The sequence below is a fragment of the Labrus bergylta genome, chromosome 24, assembly GCF_963930695.1.
Source record: "Labrus bergylta chromosome 24, fLabBer1.1, whole genome shotgun sequence".
NCBI lineage: Eukaryota > Metazoa > Chordata > Actinopteri > Labriformes > Labridae > Labrus > Labrus bergylta.
This window is the reverse complement of record NC_089218.1, coordinates 11539488-11558694: the sequence shown is the minus strand read 5'-3', so window position 1 is coordinate 11558694 and position 19207 is coordinate 11539488. Positions and strand designations below refer to the sequence as shown.

General features: G+C 40.4%; 1 protein-coding gene across 3 annotated transcripts; it reads right to left on the bottom strand.

Annotated features, from left to right (window-relative positions):
• Window positions 1–6962: 6962 nt before the first annotated feature.
• Window positions 6963–17202, bottom strand: LOC109992381 (cordon-bleu protein-like 1). Of its 3 annotated transcripts, XR_010665569.1 has the most exons (11): window positions 17048–17202; window positions 15155–15317; window positions 14334–14535; window positions 13979–14240; window positions 13025–13066; window positions 12844–12926; window positions 12565–12759; window positions 11903–12002; window positions 8571–9887; window positions 7706–7830; window positions 6963–7469 (listed from the first exon to the last, which is right to left on the bottom strand). XR_010665569.1 is itself a non-coding variant. In XM_020644953.3 (10 exons), the coding sequence occupies exons 2-10, from the start codon at window positions 15244–15246 to the stop codon at window positions 7823–7825; spliced, it is 2301 nt and encodes a 766-aa protein (XP_020500609.2). In that variant the 5' UTR covers window positions 15247–15317; window positions 17048–17202; the 3' UTR covers window positions 6963–7822. The 3 variants fall into 3 exon arrangements, 2 of the variants coding, with proteins under 2 accessions (XP_020500609.2, XP_020500608.2); XM_020644953.3 differs by having other exon boundaries at window positions 6963–7830; XM_020644952.3 differs by lacking the exon at window positions 17048–17202 and adding an exon at window positions 15963–16272 and having other exon boundaries at window positions 6963–7830.
• Window positions 17203–19207: the final 2005 nt, after the last annotated feature.

Sequence of the window (19207 nt, the reverse complement as noted above, 5' to 3'; positions counted from 1 at the left end):
TTCACAGGAGTCCAGCTTTTCCAATAGTGGATGTGAAAAGTTGTATAAAGCAGTTTTGTGTTACGTGAAAAAGCGTATAACTTGCCTTAGATGATGTCACTTGAGTCAGCATCAGTTGGCGCCAAAGAACAAGTTCGTCGCAAGGGGCAACCTCCACTGTTGAAAGCTCCAGCTCTCAGTCTGTCGTTAGGTTGACTGAAAGTTAGGTTGAGACAACATTTCCAACATGGTGACTGCCATCAATAGGACTCCAAAGCCTGCAGCTTTACCAGATCGATGATGTCACTCAGGCTTCATCCATTATGATTTAAATGGTTAGTTTATCATTTTTTTAAAACTGCGGTATTTGGATTTTTTTAAAGAATTGAAGCCTCCCAGACCTCACAACATAGCCCGCACAACATCTTTGATTTAGGCCAGAATCTACAGGCCAAATTAGCCACTACTAGCATGACATGCCAAATGCATTGTGGGTAGACCTTGTGAAGGTTTATACAAAACATGGAATTAAAACAGCAGTATTAATGGTTTAGCCGCATTGATTTTGATCATTTTTACCTACAGCTTTTACTCTGACAACATTAATGGAGTGCAGCTTAATCGTACCACATGTTTCCAGTCTGGACTCAGTGAAAAAGTCTAATTGTTGACTTTCCCTTAATCATTTTTTTTTCATAGGAGGTTTCCTGTATACAGGTTTGTTCAGTTTTAGGAGGAGGTTATCATCAGGGTGTGCTAAGTTATTTTTTTACCAACAAGAGGAACTGATTTAAAGTCCCATGACAACATATTTATGTTGTCAAGTTTAACAGCATAAAGATCATCTTTAAGGATGGATTTAGTCAATGTTTGAATCCTCTTAAAAAAAAAAGAGCTGCAGTTCGATTAAAGGGAAGGAGCTGTCAGGAAGATAATGAGTGAACTGTTCAGCAGTTTATTCCTCAATAAAAACAGAAAAAATGGATCACAGTGGATTATCCATGTTGTAATTAGTGTTTAATTAGCTAATTCCTCTATAAGAATGAAAGATAGAAACATCAAAATCCTGTTGAAGAGGGCCATGTGTGCTGCCAAGAACAGGACAACCACGGAGACAGCGGAGACAAATGTAACTAATTGTCATATAACCTCAAATTGGGGGGCATGAAAGTGTCTAAATAATGGCAGCTAATTTGCCTTGTATTGTGCTTTCTTGATGGGTTTAAATTGAATGAGTCAGGATCCATTCTGCCGTAATGTGAAAGCCGGGGCCACTGGTTCACACCGGAGACATTCAAGGTCGAGCCACTCCAAATGACGAGGTGACGGAAGGGGGGGGGGGGGGGGAGGGACGGGAGTGAAGAGATTTAAAGTAAGGCAGCTGAGTCAATGGACAGCCCGGGTGCAGATTTGGCAGCGTATTCATGTAACCTTGAATTATTGGTTGTTTTTTTTCCGCATTGAAAGCTTTTCCACAAGAATATATCTTTTTTTTGTCGCCCACATTAATGGCACAATCAGCCTGAAAAAATTGCAGTCACAAATTATTCATTGTAATCCTCCATTTGAGGACCCTAATGCCTCTAATTGGGCTTTTATGACTTACAAACTGTATCTTCCTCTCTTTTTTTTTCTCTTTTTTTCCCCCTCTGGCGTTTGTTTTTCTTCCTTCCCGCCACGCTGCGGAGTGACATTGAGCCTCTCCCTGTCGGGGTGCTCTCTTGTCTCACTCCAGTGCACATTTTCGCTGTCCCCTCTCCTCCTCCCCCAGACAATGAGCTTTTGACTGAATACATTATCTGAGCTGTTGTTCTGTTTGTTGTTGTTTTAGCATCCAAGAAAAGGAGATGAATTATTAATGATGACAGACAAAAAAGAAAGTGGAGAATGAAAAGAAATAAGTAGTATTTGTATTTTAGGGAATGCTGCGGCTCCATCAAGAGGCCTGAGAATAAGCCTGTAAATGTAGCACTTCATATAACATCCTATGATTAACAATGTAAAGAGTTGAACAGCTGCGATTAATCAAATCAAAACTGATTAATCAGTCGAAAGAAAGTTAATCAACAATTATTTGAACCATCGATTAATCGGTTCAATCATTTTTTCTGCTGTTTCCAGCCTCTTCAAAGTCAATATTTGCTGCTTCTCTTTGTTTTAATTTGACAGTAAATGAAGAATCTTTTAGTGTTGGACTGTTTGTTTATTGGACAAAATAAGGAATTTAAAGACGTCTCTAGAAATTACAAATGACTTATTTTCCCCCTTTTAAAAAAAAAATCTTAATGACGAAAATTAAACATCGCACTGAAAAAAATAATATGCCAACTATCTGATGATGAGAAACATAGTTTGTATGAGTTCTATTAGGCTGTATGAATCAGGTACCAGTGAATAGTTCCTGCTGATACTAAGTACTTCACCTGCAGGTTTTAGGTACTGACATGATATCGTACTTTTATCAGAGGGAATATTAATACCATAAATCCTCTCATACAGCAGAAAATACAATTAGCAGCGGGGAAAAAAATCAACAAAAAGATGGAAATGGATTGTGTTTGCAGGACGACAAAATTGAAGTTAAAGAGCAGACAAAGGGAAAGATTACTGGTGTGATCTTACTGTGAAATCAAAGAGAATATTAATGGATGAAAAGTAAATAGTTAGCATTTTAATTTAAAGCTTCCCACCCCATGAAGTGTATCGCTCCCCCCCAGTTACCACGAGTAGTTTGTTACAGGATCACATGTGCTTAGTTTGTCTTTGTATCCAGATTATAACATGTTCAGAAGCTTCTTTTGTGTCCTCTCTTTTTTCACAATTATTCTTCTAGGTTATTATTGTTTCCTTTGAAATCCGTGTTACTCGTGTGTTCCTTATTGTTCTTGTTTTCTCTCATTAAAGCCTTAAAGTATGAAGTATTTTATTGATACAGTGGAATTACAGCTTGAATCCCTGGCTTTATTCTAAATGACATTAAGTCTGGAGCTTTGAGGTCTGCGTTTGACAAATCATACCAAAACTACGAGGTTCACTGCAGCCCGACAAAGCTCCTTAACTACAACAAGTTCATTCCAGCTGTTTGGATTATTTAATTGTCGACAAACGGGCTCACATCTCAATATCAGCATCAAAGTCGATGCACTTCTCAGGCTGGTTGTAGTGACACTGATCTGAAGCAGGGATTACTGTGCCCCCTCTTGGTTGTAAATCAGCACTGCATTATTATCACTCTAAGAGCTCCACAGAGAGATGTCAGTGAGATGACGGCCGTACTGGTGTGATTGTTTGAGTGATTAGTCAAACTCCACTTAGATCATTGTTTTTGCATTATAGTGTTCATTTCTTTCATTGTATGGAGTCAGGGTGCGTCTGTGAAGGAGCAGTCGCTAGTGACAAATTAACTGCAGGGATTGTGTCAGTTTGTCACAGCGCTGAATCTGACACGTCGAGCATTCATCCCAAAGCAGAGCCGCTCCCCAACCCCACCTCCGCCCTATTTCAGGATTCTGCGATAAGAAAGGAATAAAGACAAATGAGAGAGAGAGCTCATCTGTGATCTTTCTCAGCAGATATTTTTTGTACACCTATGAGTCTGGTTCTGCTCAAGGTTTCTGCCTAAAAGGAAGTTGTTCAAGGACTTGACCTTTGGAGGATTATTGTTTGGCTACTTTAAAGAAGGAAGCGGAGTACAGTTCTGACCTGATCTTTACAAAGAGAGTCAAAAGATCACTTTTCTTTAGATTTCTTCATGAATAAGAATTGATTGAGTTAATAGTAAATTATGAGGAATAAGGACTTGGTTTAAAATCTTTCATTGTGTCCTTTAAGCAGCAGCAGCAGAAAAGTTAGACCAGCAAAATTTAAGGGAATTTAAGAGCATGCAGCTCCTTTTTGGACGTCTATTTTTTTCCTTGTGTTTGTATTTTTAGCGCCTCTTTAAGTCCGTCTTCCCTCAACTGGGGGGAAAAAAAGGCCTGCGTGTTTTGGCGTTTACAGGATCAAAGAAGAGGTAAAATATCATTTCCATAACATTTGAACCAGTTAACCACCAGCACAATGCAGATAAACACTACTGTAAGCGTCTGACAATGCCAATGAGGCAGGAACTCTGTGATTTGCCGCTCCGCCAAAGAGGAGGGAAGCGAGCGCAAACATGGAGGAGGCCAAGGGGTCAACTGTGCTCTCCCTGCATCCCTTTCCAAGCGGAGCCCTCGAGCGCTGGTGGTGTTTTAGGCAAGCGTACCTCACTTTGGGGGGAGGCCTGATGGATGCCGTTCCCAAGGTGAATGGAAAGAATAGCATTAAGCTGCACCACACCGCCCGGAGAGAGCTACACCGCTTTGGGTGATTCATCTATTGATTATTTCTACCCAAGCATGGAGGTGCCATGTAAACACACATATATTAGTAGTCTACAATGCACATGTGCGCCCCGGACGCACATGTAGACACGGTGGATCCAGTGAAGCACGCCCCGGGCCTACTCACTGTTTTATAATCAGATTCCGACTTCTTGCAGCTCGTGGGCATCTTCAAACCAGCGGGTGGATGAATCTGATGGAGAACTAAATAGAGATGAATGAACAGATAAAGGAATAAATAAATGAGAAATGTGCATTACCGCTTTTTGTGTGGGCCTTATTTGGCTATTGATTTAAGCCGATGTGTGTGTGTGTGTGTGTGTGTGTGTGTGTGTGTGTGTGTGTGTGTGTGTGTGTGTGTGTGTGTGTTTTTGGTATGTGTACTTGCAGTAGGTTTTAGTTTGTGGGCAAAGAAATAAGATTCTGTGTTTTACAAAATGAGCAGAATTTTTAAAAAATTTAGCAGAATTTGGTTTGAAAAGAGGGATGGTCTATGACTTTTTGTACACCGTGTAATTCAAAGAAACATATTCAATTTCAACTTCCATGAGTTTGACATGATGGAGATTATGAAGACGGCCATTTCTTTTCAGTAAACTCTAGACTTTATTTAAAGCGCTCCTACAGAGGACATGCATGATCTCTTCCTGTTTGACTTTGTTTTTATTGTACGATCGTGTGCATCCTGCACTCTTCTGTCTGTTTATTGCTGTGCTTGTTTGGTCCTGTCTTATGTATCTGCTGTTCGGTTTGATGGATTTTAAAGGCCCTTCTAGGGACGGCCATTAAATTCTGTTAGAGTGGTGGTGGTTGACTTGCTCCGTACTTTTCCCAAAATAAATAAACATGAAATAAATCATACATACATTTTTGTGAGTTCAAGTGAAACAATTTGAATAAATATAAAAACACTTATTTTAAGACTTTTTAGATCAGCCGCCCACACTCTTTGTTTTCATGTTGACGATCAGTGACTGTAGTGTTGGGTCTGTAAAAAATGTTGTGGATTAGATGAAGGCAAATTAATAACTAAGAAAATTGTCATTTTGAAACTATTGTTAAATCATTTTGAACTTTTGAATGTCTATATTTGAAATGCTTCACTGTGCGGCATTGCCTGTATCCATGTCTTTTAAATGTTGATTCTTTAGCTCCTCACTAGCTTTCATTCCCAAACAGACTTTCTATTAAACTGGAAAGAAAAATATCCTAACACAGATTTTTTTCCAGTCAAATATCCTGTTAGCTATTGAAATCTTTCCACAGACATTATAATATATATATATATATATATATATACTCTGTAGCGTGAACAGAGTGGAGCTAATGTCTAATGCTATGTGTTTAATTCTTTAATATGTTAGTGTATTTTTTTTCCTAAACTCTAATTTCTTTATTATGTTATTAGTTTTATTCTGAGTCGTAGGAGGGGTCGCCTCTTGTTGGTGGGTATATTTTTTTTTAAATTGTAGCAGTGGTAGGATTAAGGTCTGTGGATTTAAAAACACTAAACACATTTTACCTGGCTGTCTTAGATCATATTTCATCACCTGCATATGTTTATTAAAAGTATGCAACACAATTTGAGCCCAAAACAAATCTCTGTTTCTTTGTCTCTCCTGCTAGTTCATTTATGTTCATGAGTTTACTCGTGACATAAGCTTGGAAAATAGCTGTGACCAGACCCTCCCTGTGTTCAGGTGTGTATGTTTGCAGTCATTAGTTTGTTTTTAACCCGGGATGAGTTCATGTGACTGAAGTGTCCTCCAGGATTTAAAAACACCGTGCTCGTTCAGCTCGTCTCCTGAGACGGTAATCATCCAAACGTCTTTGTGTAAACGTCTGTTTTTGTTCAAAGGTTCACCCGTGCTGATAGCCTCTGGATTATAAATGTACATGACAGACTAGCATTTCATGTTACACCGGATTATGGATCTGGCGTTCTTTTGTCAGCATAATCAGGAACATCGCCGCTCAGGTTGAAATTCAACCTTTCATCGCTAAAAACGGATAATGCCAGAGTTGTCACTAACGTTGGATATCATTGCTTTGGGCAGGAGAAGAGCTCCTCTCCTGCATGTTTCTTATTCCACAGACTTTTTTTTCTTTTTTTAAACGTTAGACGTGGCTCTCTCCCTTAGGGGCGGTAATGGCATTCTCCATGACAACGGCAGTGTGACACGGCTGTGCCCTTGAGGGCCGGGCGCCCCCTCTGGGGGGAGCGCCGCGGAAACACGACAGGGTCAACGGTCACCTCCCATCATCCACCAGCAACCCGTCCTCCTCTCTCTCTCTCTTTCTCTTCAGGTGGAGCAAGAGAGAGAAAGAGAGAGAGAGAAAGAAAGTCTTAAAGTGAGCCCACTCAGTCCAGGCCTGGCAAACGTGGAGCTTTAGCCACAGGCGGTTCTGGCTAGGTCTCTAGCTCCTTGCTGTTCCTCCAAGGCCAGGGCTGGATCAATACATATAGTAGTGCGGATTCTTTTGGCACCCAAGTATAGCTATGCAGTATTGCCCCGAGGTATGGGTCCGTTAAAGACATAAGAGTGTGTGCATGTGAGCAAAGTGGACTGAGTTTATTCAGGAAGGTGTCGAGATGCTTGGCATAAAACTGATGCTTCCGACAAGGATGTTTTTTATTTATTTTGTTGCTTTAAATTCAGGACATTCACATGTCTGCAATAATGTATTTTTGTTATTTTAAAAAGATGTTGAGCTATGGACAGAGGATGACCTTTGTGTAGACATTTAAGCATGATGAATTAGAATCATTTTTCATGCAAGTTAATTTATGATTCCTGAGTAAACAGTAAAATCATATTTACATTTCTATTAAATGTGACACTGTGATAAATCCAGCACAACTCATATAGAGGAATAGACCTAACAGATGGATATTACAAGTGTTTTCATTTAGAAACAATACTCTACTGCCACCTGGTGGCGATAAAGCATTACAATCTGAAACAGAGTTCATGAGTTTTACTGCATTCTTCACACCTTACAGAATAAAAAAATAAATCCTGGCACAAATACAGAATGAGACGTATTATTCCAGTGTCTTTTGTTTCACGCAAAGTAACAAAAAAAAGAAGTTCTCACGTCAGCGTTATGTCCGCCTTGGCACATCTTGAATGAACAGTCAAAAGGAAGTAAAGAAAAAACAGGACATTGTCAGTTCAACAATTCATGTCCTGTACATTTGGCGTCTTTGACAAACAGAAATATTTATGTTCAACCCGTGAACATCGAGTCAAACGTAAAAAAGAGACATCGCTGTGTCTTGAGAAATAAAAACAAGAGAAGAAATAAAAACAGCAAGCAAATGAGTTGCACGTCTTTTTTGGGGGAATTATTCAGCTGACCTTTTGATTTGAGCTACCTCCAGGTCACATGCAGAGTCTGGTGTCCTTAATCCACTTTGAACCTTCACCCTCACCCTAAAACAAAAACTTCCATTCAGAGACGTGGGAGGAAGCCGGTCAGGCACCTGCAGCAGAGCGGAGGAAACAAACAAGTATGTTTACATCCAATCTTTCCTCTATAGCAGGAATTCAAAGAACCTCGCATGAACATAAATTCTTTGACAGACAGACATTTAGAAATATATTTATCACGCATTCAGTGTCTCCATGTCAGATAGTTTCAATGTTAAGAAAGCCTGGACATACTGCTTTAGTCTGCTTTGACTATTTCTACTTCTGTGTAACATTCAATAATCGTGTATTAAAAAGTTTCCCCAACCATAGAAACAAAGAACCGAGATGTGGCCTTTGGATATACAGTACAACGGCAAATCAATGACTTGATATATTTAGAAATCTCATTTTCAAGTCTGCATTATGATTATTTATCTTCATGTAGAGCAGTAGTACTCTATGTATACGTTGACAACATTTTCACCAATAAGAAGCATTTTCAAAATGATCAAGTGGATAAAGAACCTATTTTTCAGCTTCACAGACAAATTTCAGTTTTTCTACTTGTGATGATTTCTTCGTTATTTTGTGAAATTTTGTCTCCATGTTTTCTACTGAAATAGAGCACAGGATGAATATGATGCTGCACATCTCTGTGGTTATGCTTTAATGTCAGTAATTACTCTGTGGGCTTGTTACAGCTGATCAGTGTGTATTGTGAGAAATTCTGTTTATTTGATGGATTGCACCTTTTTGCAATCCACCATTTTCGAGGGGGTCCAAATTGAAATTGTTGGTCAGTGTTACTCACCGTACTGGTATATGGACCTGGGCGATGAGGGAAGTGTGCTGTTTGGACCACTGGGAGCCTGAGGGCCGAAACTCTTCCCGTGGCTCTGGGTGCGGGACCTCTGCACCGCCAACGCCACCGCCTGCGAAAACCTGGACGGGGCTGCGCTGGTCTCGTCATCGGGTCTCTGTGCAGCTGCAGACACGCAAGGCGAGGATGAAGTGGGCACACTCTGATGCTCCTCACTGGGTGTATTCATTTGCCCGTTAGAGGTCAGATTTGATGGTGAAGAGGAATTTGTAGCTTCTTTTTTGTCCACTTCTACGTCTTCATTAAAGAAAACAGGTGGAGGAGGAGGAGGGAAACAGTCCTCCTCTGCTTCCTCCTCAGCTTCCTCCTCTGCTTCCTCCTCTGCTTCCTCCTCTGCTTCCTCCTCATTGGTGTTTGAACCACAATGGTCTGAGTCTGATCTCACAGACTCTGTACTGGGGCTTAGAAGTAGTCCCCCCTCATCCTCAGGGTGAGTCTGAGCTTCACTGGGAAGTTCTTCTGCTTCTTCTTGCACCTCAGACGTCGCTTCAGGTTCTTCTTCTGCCTTCCTTTCAAAGGTCTCTCTAACCTCAGATGGCGTTGAGATTTGACAATCCAGATATTTGTCAAAATCAAGCGGATTTGGAAGAGAGTCAGAAGCGTCCTGAGAAGAACGTTCTGGACTCGACAAAGATGTTTCAGCCTGTGATTCGTCCAAATATCTTGGATCCTCCTCTTTCTCAGTTGGATCCTTGATGACCTCTTGAGACGCTTCACTCTTTTGGATTTCTTCTAACGTTATCTGCTCTGGAACTTTCAGGATGATTTCTCCATCTGTCGACCTCTGCTTCCTGGATGGAACCACTTTAAACGTGGTCAGCATCCTCCTCTCAACTGGATCCTCCCACTCAGACTCAGCGGTGAGGTCGGACGTTAAATCAGGTTCCAGTTCTACGTGGTCAACACCGTTTTCTGAGCGTCTGCGAGTCACTGGAATAAAGGAGGAGCTACTGTTGGACTTTGGTAACGTGCTAGAACTACTGAAACGTTTCATCAGCGCTCCTTTGCTGATAGAGGACGTCAACACTTTGGCCAGAGCACAGCGGGCTTCTGATAGGTCTTTCCCTCGAAATGAAGGCAGACGCTCGCCCACGTCTTGGAGATGAGACAGCGACGGTCGTGAGAAGGATGGGGATGAGCGTGAGTGTGATGGTAGGGGTGATGAAGATGAGGAATATGAGAGGGTTATAGAGTCTGACTCGTCACTTTCTCCCAGCTCAGCCAAAGGACACAGGGAGTCAAGAGTCCCTGGAGAAACAGGAAAGATTTAGTGGCATGGAAACTGATCGGAGAGGTTTTTAAAAAAGAATTTCAACATTGATCCCAAACATATCCAAAAAGCTTAGAAACATACATTTTAAATATTTGGTCACTTTTTTTTATTTGAATAAGAAAAATGCTGATTAATAAAATAAAATAAAAACTTGTACAGATTTGTTTAAGCAGAAATAAAGAAAAGAAAGATCAGAGACCCCAAATCAAACAAAAAAAAAAAGGAAAAACATGAAGATAAAACAGGCAGAACAACGAAGCAGATATCGAAACAAACAATAACACAGAGAAGACAAATATTGAAGTTTTAAAAAGAGCGCTTGAACCTCGTCAAACATCTGACAGCATCAGTTATTTTTCATTACTTTACACGTTACTTTCGGTTTGGTTTGGAAAGGCACGACAAAAAGTTTACAAAGTCTCATTATTTCAAAGGAAACACACATTAAAAAAGATAAAAACTTGAGACAAAATTAGAAAGTTACAGCAGAATATAGGACAGAACAACAATATGAGCAAACAACAAAAACAACAAGATAAATAAATAGTGTTTAAGTGCAGCAGGCGACAGGGACACACATTTCCATAAAAAGCCACTAAGACGGGATAGGAGGAAGAAGAGGCCAACGCAGGAAGAGGACGGAGAGGAGGAAGAGGGGTCGATTAAGGAGGAGAGGAAAGAGACAGCAGCAGCAGCAGCCCTTCAATCAATCACCCCCTTCAGGTAACACAGAGTCTGTAAGCAGGGAGGAGAAAACAAAAGCAGCCGTTTTCAGTCTACAGGTCGCAAAAACACAACACCTTTCAGGCCCTATCACACATGCACTGCACGCAGCAGGTAATGTTCAGGAAAAGTCCCGCGAGGGTGTGATGGTGTTTATATCATGGTGTGATCGTTGTGCACATAACTAGGCTGCTTTATACTCTTCAGCTCAACCAGTATGTTCTTTTCCATTCCCCACCAGTCCAACTGGGAACATCTCCCACCATGAGGGATACATGTGTGAAAGAGCAACGCATGAATATTTCAAAGGCAGGCTTTCTTGAACACATTTTCAGGGGTGCATGTGTGAATGGGGCTTTAAAGGTGACAGGTCAGTCTTAAAGCTAGTTTGGAACTTTGTTGATTATGTCGAGTGGGAGTACAGGATACTGAGGAATGGAGGGGGTTGTTTTCCAAGCCTAGGACTGATACAGACTCAGCAGATTTTTTGCGTCATCACAGCTAAAGAAAGCAATGGAGTGAACTTTAATAAGAGAATTAGAACATCTCTTCTATGCCTTCCCTGTCCTCCTCTCAAGTTAGAGTCGCAGTAATAACCTTTGTCTCTTCACAGAACGGTCATTGTCTGTTCAAGTCTATGAAAGCAGAGCCGTGCACCATGTGGTGAAAGCAAATCAGACCGACTAATACAAAGGATGAAAGCTGGGACAATAGAGGGATTTATCTCTTGAGCAGACTGAAGCCAATATGTTCCATGAACGAGGCTCTCCGGGTCACTTTAATTGCCCTGAACAGGGTTAAATTGCTCCGACTGATAAAAGCTGGGTTTTTTTCCAGTTGGATTTAACTGCTAAATCGCCCATTTGATGGTATTCGCTGTGACATTTTAATCTTGATTTAACTTCAATCTCTCTTGACCTCGCACGGCTCTGACTGAAGCCGTGAGGATTTGGAAGACACAAGAATTCATCTCACGTTAAACTCTTTTTGATTTCTACTGAAATACTGTAAAAGGTCAATTGGGATTTTGTACAAGCGCATTTCATTTGCTCCTGCTGTTTTATTAATGCTGCATCAATAACCACCACTAGATGGCAACAGAAAAAGCAACAGGCTCAGACTCTATTTTGCACACTAGGAAGGAAGAAATGCCCTTTTTTTTCATCTCAGAGGACATGATCTTTATCATCATTATTCAAATGTCTGGCACAGAATCGAGTCTCGCTTCACAAAGTTTAAAGGTTATCAATCATGGTGAGGTTTTTACCTTTAACCTCGGTGTGTGCCTGTAGCTCCTGGTGGTTGTTGGTACAGGGAGGGGGAGGGGCCCTCCTCTTGGTGCTCCTTAATGTGGACTCTGCAGACCTCTGCAGAGATACAAGATAACAACATTACTGGGAGATGTTTGCCCTCACTCATTTCATTTATCAGGGCTCTTATTCTTTAATATTTAAAAGACACAGAGAGACAGAGTCAAGAATTCCTCAACTTAAACTCAGTGTAACTTTTCAATCAGATGGTGGTATTGATATATGTTTATGTAGGAAGACAAATCTAGGAAGGAGGAAACGAGACAACAATGAAGGAAAGATAAAAAAAAACAGGATAGGAGGAAATATAAAAAGAAAAAAGATAAAGAGGAACATGAAGAAGGAGATACAAAGATAAGGAGAGCAGGAGAGGAAATAGATTGAATAAGAAGTAGCAAGAAAAAAATACAGGAAATAATACGGCTGGAAGACGGCCAAATTACTAAAAAGAAGAAAGCAGAAGGTAAGAATAGAAGAAAGAAAAAATAGGAAAGATGCAAGTGTAATAAATAGAAATGAGGAAGAAGAAAAAGAAGTATAAAAAGGAGAAGTAAAAGAAGCAGTCTAAGTAAAGGAAGACAAAGGAGAAGAAGAAGAGGTATTTTCCCCACCGGCCCACCTGTGCTCCTCTGAGATGACAGGTGGCGAGGTTGTTGGGGATGCTCTGTGATGCACCGATGGGTGGCTGGGGGGCTCGTCTCTTCTTGGGCATGTCTGTCGTCAGCGTGTTAAAAGAAGAAGAAGAAACACTCTGCACATTTCCGCTGACTCCCACCTTGAGACCAGGAGAAGCTGGGGCACTCACTGTCCCTTCCTACGGCGAGGGAAACATTTTGGTTAAAGAAAAGTCACATGAACAGAACGGTTACTCACATCATGTGCTGATTAATCACTGTACCGTTTGAGGCTTTTTCTTCCTCATTCTGAATAAACTGAGAAAGCCGTTATTCTCCTTCTGCTTCTTCTCCGTCTTTGGAAGGTCTACACAATAAAAAAAACAAACATCTTGATTATTAAATGATCTGACACATCACAAAAGGTCAGAGCTGACACTTTGCATTAACGTGTTTACTTGTTACCTTGTAGCGGAGGTGGTGTGATGACCTCTGCTGGCGTGACAGCTGTTTCAGACAGAAAACAGAACAATTATCAGGTCAGCCTGCACAGTGGGAACACAAATATAAAGGAGCAGGTATAATGTAGGAACATAATGTCTTCAAGATGTTCTTTTAGATTGGCTCTGTTTTTAAAGCACCTGCAGCAGCTGCTTTTTGTAAAGTGTCTTGAGATATGTTATGAATTGGCGCTACACAAATAAAGATTGATTGAACAACATGAGCAGAGAAGATTTTAGTTCTGTCTATTTTGTTCAGGCTCAAGCAAAGACTTCTTTATTTTGTGTTATCCATACTTTGACGACAGCAAAAATCTCCTACTTTACACGGGCTCAGTCCAACAAGCTCAAATTCTCTTTAACTATCGCTCTTATGACGCTGGCTTTTCTAGCTTTGTCATTCGTATAATCATAGTGAAAGAAAAAATGTTTCACAGCTCCTTAACAGACAATGGATAATGAATATCAAGGGGGGGTTAGGGCATATTTCAGGGGGAAAAAAAACAACAAAATTTGAAACTAATGTTAAGTCACAACAGCTAGCGCTAGCCTTCTTGGCATCTGCTAACAAATATTACCATTAGCCGTGGTTTACCCTTTTCCCTTTTCCTATGCTATCCTGTATCACCATCACAGGCATGCTCAACTCAGAAACTCCTATATAGTACAGTATAAATATTTCTTATCTGAAAGTATGGTCGCCCTGAGAGCTTGATGCAATTTGTATTTTGACATTTGCATAAGGACAACACGCTTACAAGAACAAATAAGAAGAGGAAGAAGATTGGTGTTACGTTTCTTGCAGGACTTCATTTTTCATAAGTGGATGTTGCTGCTTTCAGGGTGACCGTGTTAGAGCCTTATCGCAGCTAAAAAAAATAAAAAATCTAAACATACAGTGTAGAGTAGGTGAACATACCTGTTTCAGGCGTCTTGGATCGATGTTGATGCTCAACAGCGGCGTCTTTGGCGAAAACCTCCCTCAGACTGTGGCCGTCTAAACTCTTGGTCAAATCCAGTGGCTCTTTGGACTGCGAGTTTCTCAGTAACACGGTTGTTCCTACGTTAAACTCACACTTGTCACACACCACTGGCATCAGCAACTCAAGGGGCACTTTGGGATTCACACGCACCACGGCCTTATGGGACTTATTGTAGTTGATCAACAGACGCACAGACGGCTGCAAAGAGAAACAAGAATGTCCTTTCAATATTAGTTATTGTAATGTATAATTATCCAACAGCTAATTGTGCAGTCAAGCTTTTCTTCCTACCTCGGGCATGTACGGCCTCCTGATCTTTTCCTCTATGCCTTTAGGCTTCAGCACGATCGTCTCGGCTTCCAGTGAGCCGATGGGAGAGTTTGGTTTGAAGCGGATGTTGTTCTTGTTGGGCGAGAGAACCTCGACGGTGTAGTCAGACGGATTCAGGTGGTAACTCGCACAGAGGGTCACCAATAGGTCCATCACTGGTTTGCTATGAAGAGGAGGAAACAGATGACCACTAATGACCCGTATCTCAGCATCTTGTAAAGTCCCAAGGGTTCTTATTATTCAAGTGCACTATAAAACTACAACTTTTTATTCAGCAAAAAGACCTATAATTATCTCTCAGCACATGCTTTAAGGATAGACGCACTTGGAGAAGAAAAAAAAACAGTTTATATCAATGCACTGTGGGGCAGCACAGTCCAGATTATGCTCCTAGTATGAGTCAAGGTCCAAAACAATGCATCCTACATTACCCATAATTCAGTCTCCACTAGCCTGGAACTATGACAACGCCAAGGAGAGAAAAATGAGCCCCTAGCTTTCAATTGAAATTCATGTTGACTACGGCCTAGGGGTGGGACAAGGCCGGAAACGTTAGTATCATGACTCCTTAGTTGGGATATGATATTATTACAACCATTTGCAATACGCTGAGTACCAAAAAGTATCATCTATAACTTCAATATCAACCTCAAAAAAATTGGTATATTGCCAAGCAAAATTGTGCAATACCTCACTGTACCATGAGTATAATAATGTATACTTTGCTCTGAAACTTGCTTAACATACATACAAGCCTAGGGAAACACAGCTCTATGGCCCACCTTCCATGCACCGTGGCATGCTTCTCCAGTCCGCCCGGCAGAACCACAGACAGAGAGTGGTCTCTGTCCAACGGATTCACCTGCTCATCCATCTCACGGGGACTTCAAGCTAATGAAGAAGCCTCTCCAGATCTGATGCTGCTCCTGACGTCAGGTAAACCCCCTTAAAAAAAAAAAAAAAAAAACATTTCACTGAGTAAGTATGATTATTTGCATAACCCCATGCCCTCCAGATGATGTCAAAGAGAGTTCAGGTTGCTGAAGCAGGAGCAGAAATAGAGTCAGGGAAAAGATTTCCCTCTTGTCAGTGTGAAATGTCTTAAGGCTGCTCCAAATGTCAAGAAGATTTAAAGGACTCAAACTCACAGGACTACAAAATATCAAAAATTAGCCCAAATAATTTAACTGGAATCTAATTGTTTGTTGTTAAACCAATGGTTCAACACATTTCAGGTTACTAACATGGAAGATGGAGAAAAAAACGATTGTTTTGTTCCAAAAAAGTGTATTTATTTATAGTTTAATTATTCAATATTTGGTCTATTGGCTGAGGAATCAAAGAATTGTTTTAGCTAATTAATCTACAATAACCTTTGCTATTATGTAGCCTTTTTTTTTTTTTTTTTTTTTTTACAAACACAGATTCATCTTTATTTCATATCATTATTGTATAACTGAGTTGTTCTAATAGCAATGATACAAATAAGTCTGTAAGTTTTACCGATTTTAATGGCTAGTTTACGCATTAATCAACGTATACAAGTTGCCAATAAATATGTCAAATTGAAATTCGTTGAACAGTGGTTACCTGAAAAGACTCTTCTTCAAACAGGAATCATGACCAAATAAAAAACAAAACTTTTCCCACATAAAAGCCAAAAAGAGTATCCAAACTGTCGGTGAAACTTCAGTTTTAAGCAGAAACGTCCAGTGGTTTGACGACGCTGTGTAGGTTTAATTGAAGCTCTTCTCCGCCTCCCTCCAGGAGTTTAACCTTTGACAAGAACATGGTTCTTTTCCATCACATAGGAATAGCCTCTTTAAACAGTTTGATTAAAGTCAACGCCCTCGCTCGGTGTATTTTAAGCGAGGAGTTCACCGGAGCGTGCCGACAAAACAGCTGTGTGTGTATCTGTTCATCGACACGTGCGTGCTCCCCTCCGTCAGCGCGTGGACACAGACACGCGCGCGTGCACAGTCACAGAGGTTACTGAGTACAGTTGGCTGCAAACAAAATTTGACGTAAAATAATAAAACGTTTTATTTTATTTTTGTTGCATATAAAATGTAAAACATAGTTAATTTATTCCAGCTAATTACATAAAAAATAATGTTTGAATTTATGGTGATAAGAGGACACATTTAGGCTTGTATTCAGCTACAACTAAAAGATTCCCCATAAGCATGTACTTATCTATACCCCCCTTTTTTTCCCACATACAGTATACCAATGTGTTTTCTTAATCCTGCTAATTCATAATTAAAATACAAGTCTCAACGTTTATTAATTAAGCTAATTAAGTGACAATTTCTTGTGCAGCAGCATATATTAATACATGCTGTGTGTATTGTTTTGCTGATTGAAAGAGCAAAAAGGTTCTATGTTTTGCCAGGCTGAGTCTACTGTAGGCCTAAAATGTGTATAGTCTAGTTTCCATTCATATTGCAATGACAAAATATGTTAACCTTAAGAATAATGCAACATAGCAAACTACATAAGGCTCTGAAAACAGGTTCAGCCATGCTGTTCAAGCACTAATACTGAGTTCTAAATAAGCTTACACTGTTTCTCCTGTAAGAAGGATTAGTGCTCTTAAAAGGCCATGTCGCAGCATGCTACCATATTCAAAAAACACTTAAATTATACTTGCATCCATTGCCATTTACACTTACCTCTGTCCACAGATTCTTGCCATTCTCTTTCAGCTCTCTCTTCTGTGTTATTAGGTCGTAGGAGGAGAGAAGTTGAGGAAGGCAGAAAAGGCTTCCTTCCCCTGTAATCCCTGTTTAGCAGACTAGCCTACCACACCTACAGGCCCTGCCCAGTCATGTGACATCACTTTGCATGTCTGTGTTTGTGAATGTGTTGATAGCGTGTATGCTTTGTGGGAAGTGGTGGTGGTGAAGGAGGGATTTATGCACAGCATGGTGTCTTTTTAGTGAACCAGTTCTTCCTTAACCACACCACCGTAAAAAGAATATACCAGGCCTTTAATCCACATAACTGAGCCTCTCTAGAGGAGCTTGGTAGGGTCCAAATTTAAACACAGCTATAATTATTAGACCCTTTAGTATAAGTAATTATTAGGCCTCCTTGTATAACCCTGCTGAATAACACAAGGTGACATCAGTTCTCTCAGGGCTTCTCTCTTCAGGTATCTGTGCTCATTCACTGACTTAGTAGGAGTCATTAAGTTAAGTGAAAGGGGTGGGTTTTTTTTTTTTACAACAAACACACTTCTGATCTCAATTTTATCAGTGGTTCTGAATCTGGGGTTCTTGACCCCATAAAGGGTCACCATGTTCATTTTAGGGGTCGTGAGAGAATTAGGTGGCCAATACAATTAGACTCTCATCAGTGCAGTCTTTTGCTCTGTGAGCTGTGAGGTAAAAGGTGGATGTTATGGCTGACTTGTTAACATAAGGGTTTAAAGGAGAAATTGCTTATTTTAAGGTAAGGTTTGGCGAGCCATGCTAGTAGCATTTTTGGAGTTTGGAGATGTTTAATATGAATATATTGAGCCTGGGTGTGTTTAAATGTTTGTCCTAGCTATGAGACATAACGTTCTATATCATACAAAGCTCTTGATTAATCCGCATACAGAAGGTGAGCCTTAGCATTCAGTTATGTGGGAGTTTTAATCAAATTAAGCACAGGGAACACATGTGCCCGAGGACTATAATCTTGTAATCTCATTGTGAAGTCTTTCAGCGGACTCTCAATGGGCCTCTGCAGTAAACAGATCACTGTGTGACTGTCTCGGCTAATGAACTTCTTTTGATGACTAATGGATGAACAGAAAGCCTGTTAGTCACACTATCCAGTCTGTTTTTTCTTTATCATGTTGTGAAATGGAAGCAGGCCTGAAAAATCACACTGCAGAGCTTTAGAGAGAGAAAAACAGTGTTAACACATCAGTTTGTTTCTATCTAGTGTACCCACTTAAGGCGGACTGAGTTAGCTCACACATGTTAGCATGACTCCCACCATAGAGCAGCTATGTGTCATAAAATGTGAGGAGTAAAACTTACAGGCTTTATTTTCTTTCTGTCCGTCTTACCGTTTAAAGATGTAGTTCTCGTTTCTCCATGAGTACACGAACTCATTTGACATGTCCTTGTTTTTCAGATTTACTGTATTATCTAACAGGGCTAGAATCAGAGTGGTTTACAAAACAACAAAGGTAAGTGTTGACGTGCTACAGACTCATTCTGACATCCCTGTGTGTGAATGTGAGCTTCCACGTTTAGCACTCTGCTTCTAATGAAACCCACAGCGAAGTCTCAACGAGCTGCCAAGAGTGACAACTGTGAGCTCAGCTTTGGAAACATTGTTCACGCCAGGGTAACTCTTGTACACAAGGAAGCTCTCTTTATGTTTTTATTTACATTTGATTTCAGCTTGTGCAGATAAAAAAGAGATGGCCTCAGATGTCTTTATCTCAGAGTAAAGATAGCTGTGCACACATGCTGTCCTTTTAGTATGGTATGAGTGGGAATACATGATTGTAAGAACACTGACTGTCAAGACAAGTGTGTTTGAAGGCTTCATTGGCTTAAGGACACTTTTAAAAGTTTTATTCATGGTTAAATTGTTTAAAAGAATGTTGCATCAACCCTTTAAACCTTGATATATTCTGACAAATGATGTTTTGTTTGCATTTTTTAAGCTTGGCAGTTGCAGTTGAGGGTGAAAATTATAGTTATTTGCGTACATTTTTACAGTTTTTAAGCCCTGAGTAGTGTCTACAGCCCGTAATTTCAACCTGCCTCTTTCATGTTCTTGCAGTAATGCCAAAAATAATTGCCCTGCGCCCCGATCCCCCTCATTCA

Coding starts and splice junctions, on each gene's coding strand:
- LOC109992381 (XM_020644953.3), bottom strand. CDS start 15,246: ATGGATGAGCAGGTGAATCCGTTGGACAGAGACCACTCTCTGTCTGTG. Junction 13,067..13,978: donor ATCCAAGACGCCTGAAACAG/GTATGTTCACCT, acceptor TGTCTGAAACAG/CTGTCACGCCAGCAGAGGTC. Junction 12,760..12,843: donor GGAAGAAAAAGCCTCAAACG/GTACAGTGATTA, acceptor CCCTCGCCGTAG/GAAGGGACAGTGAGTGCCCC.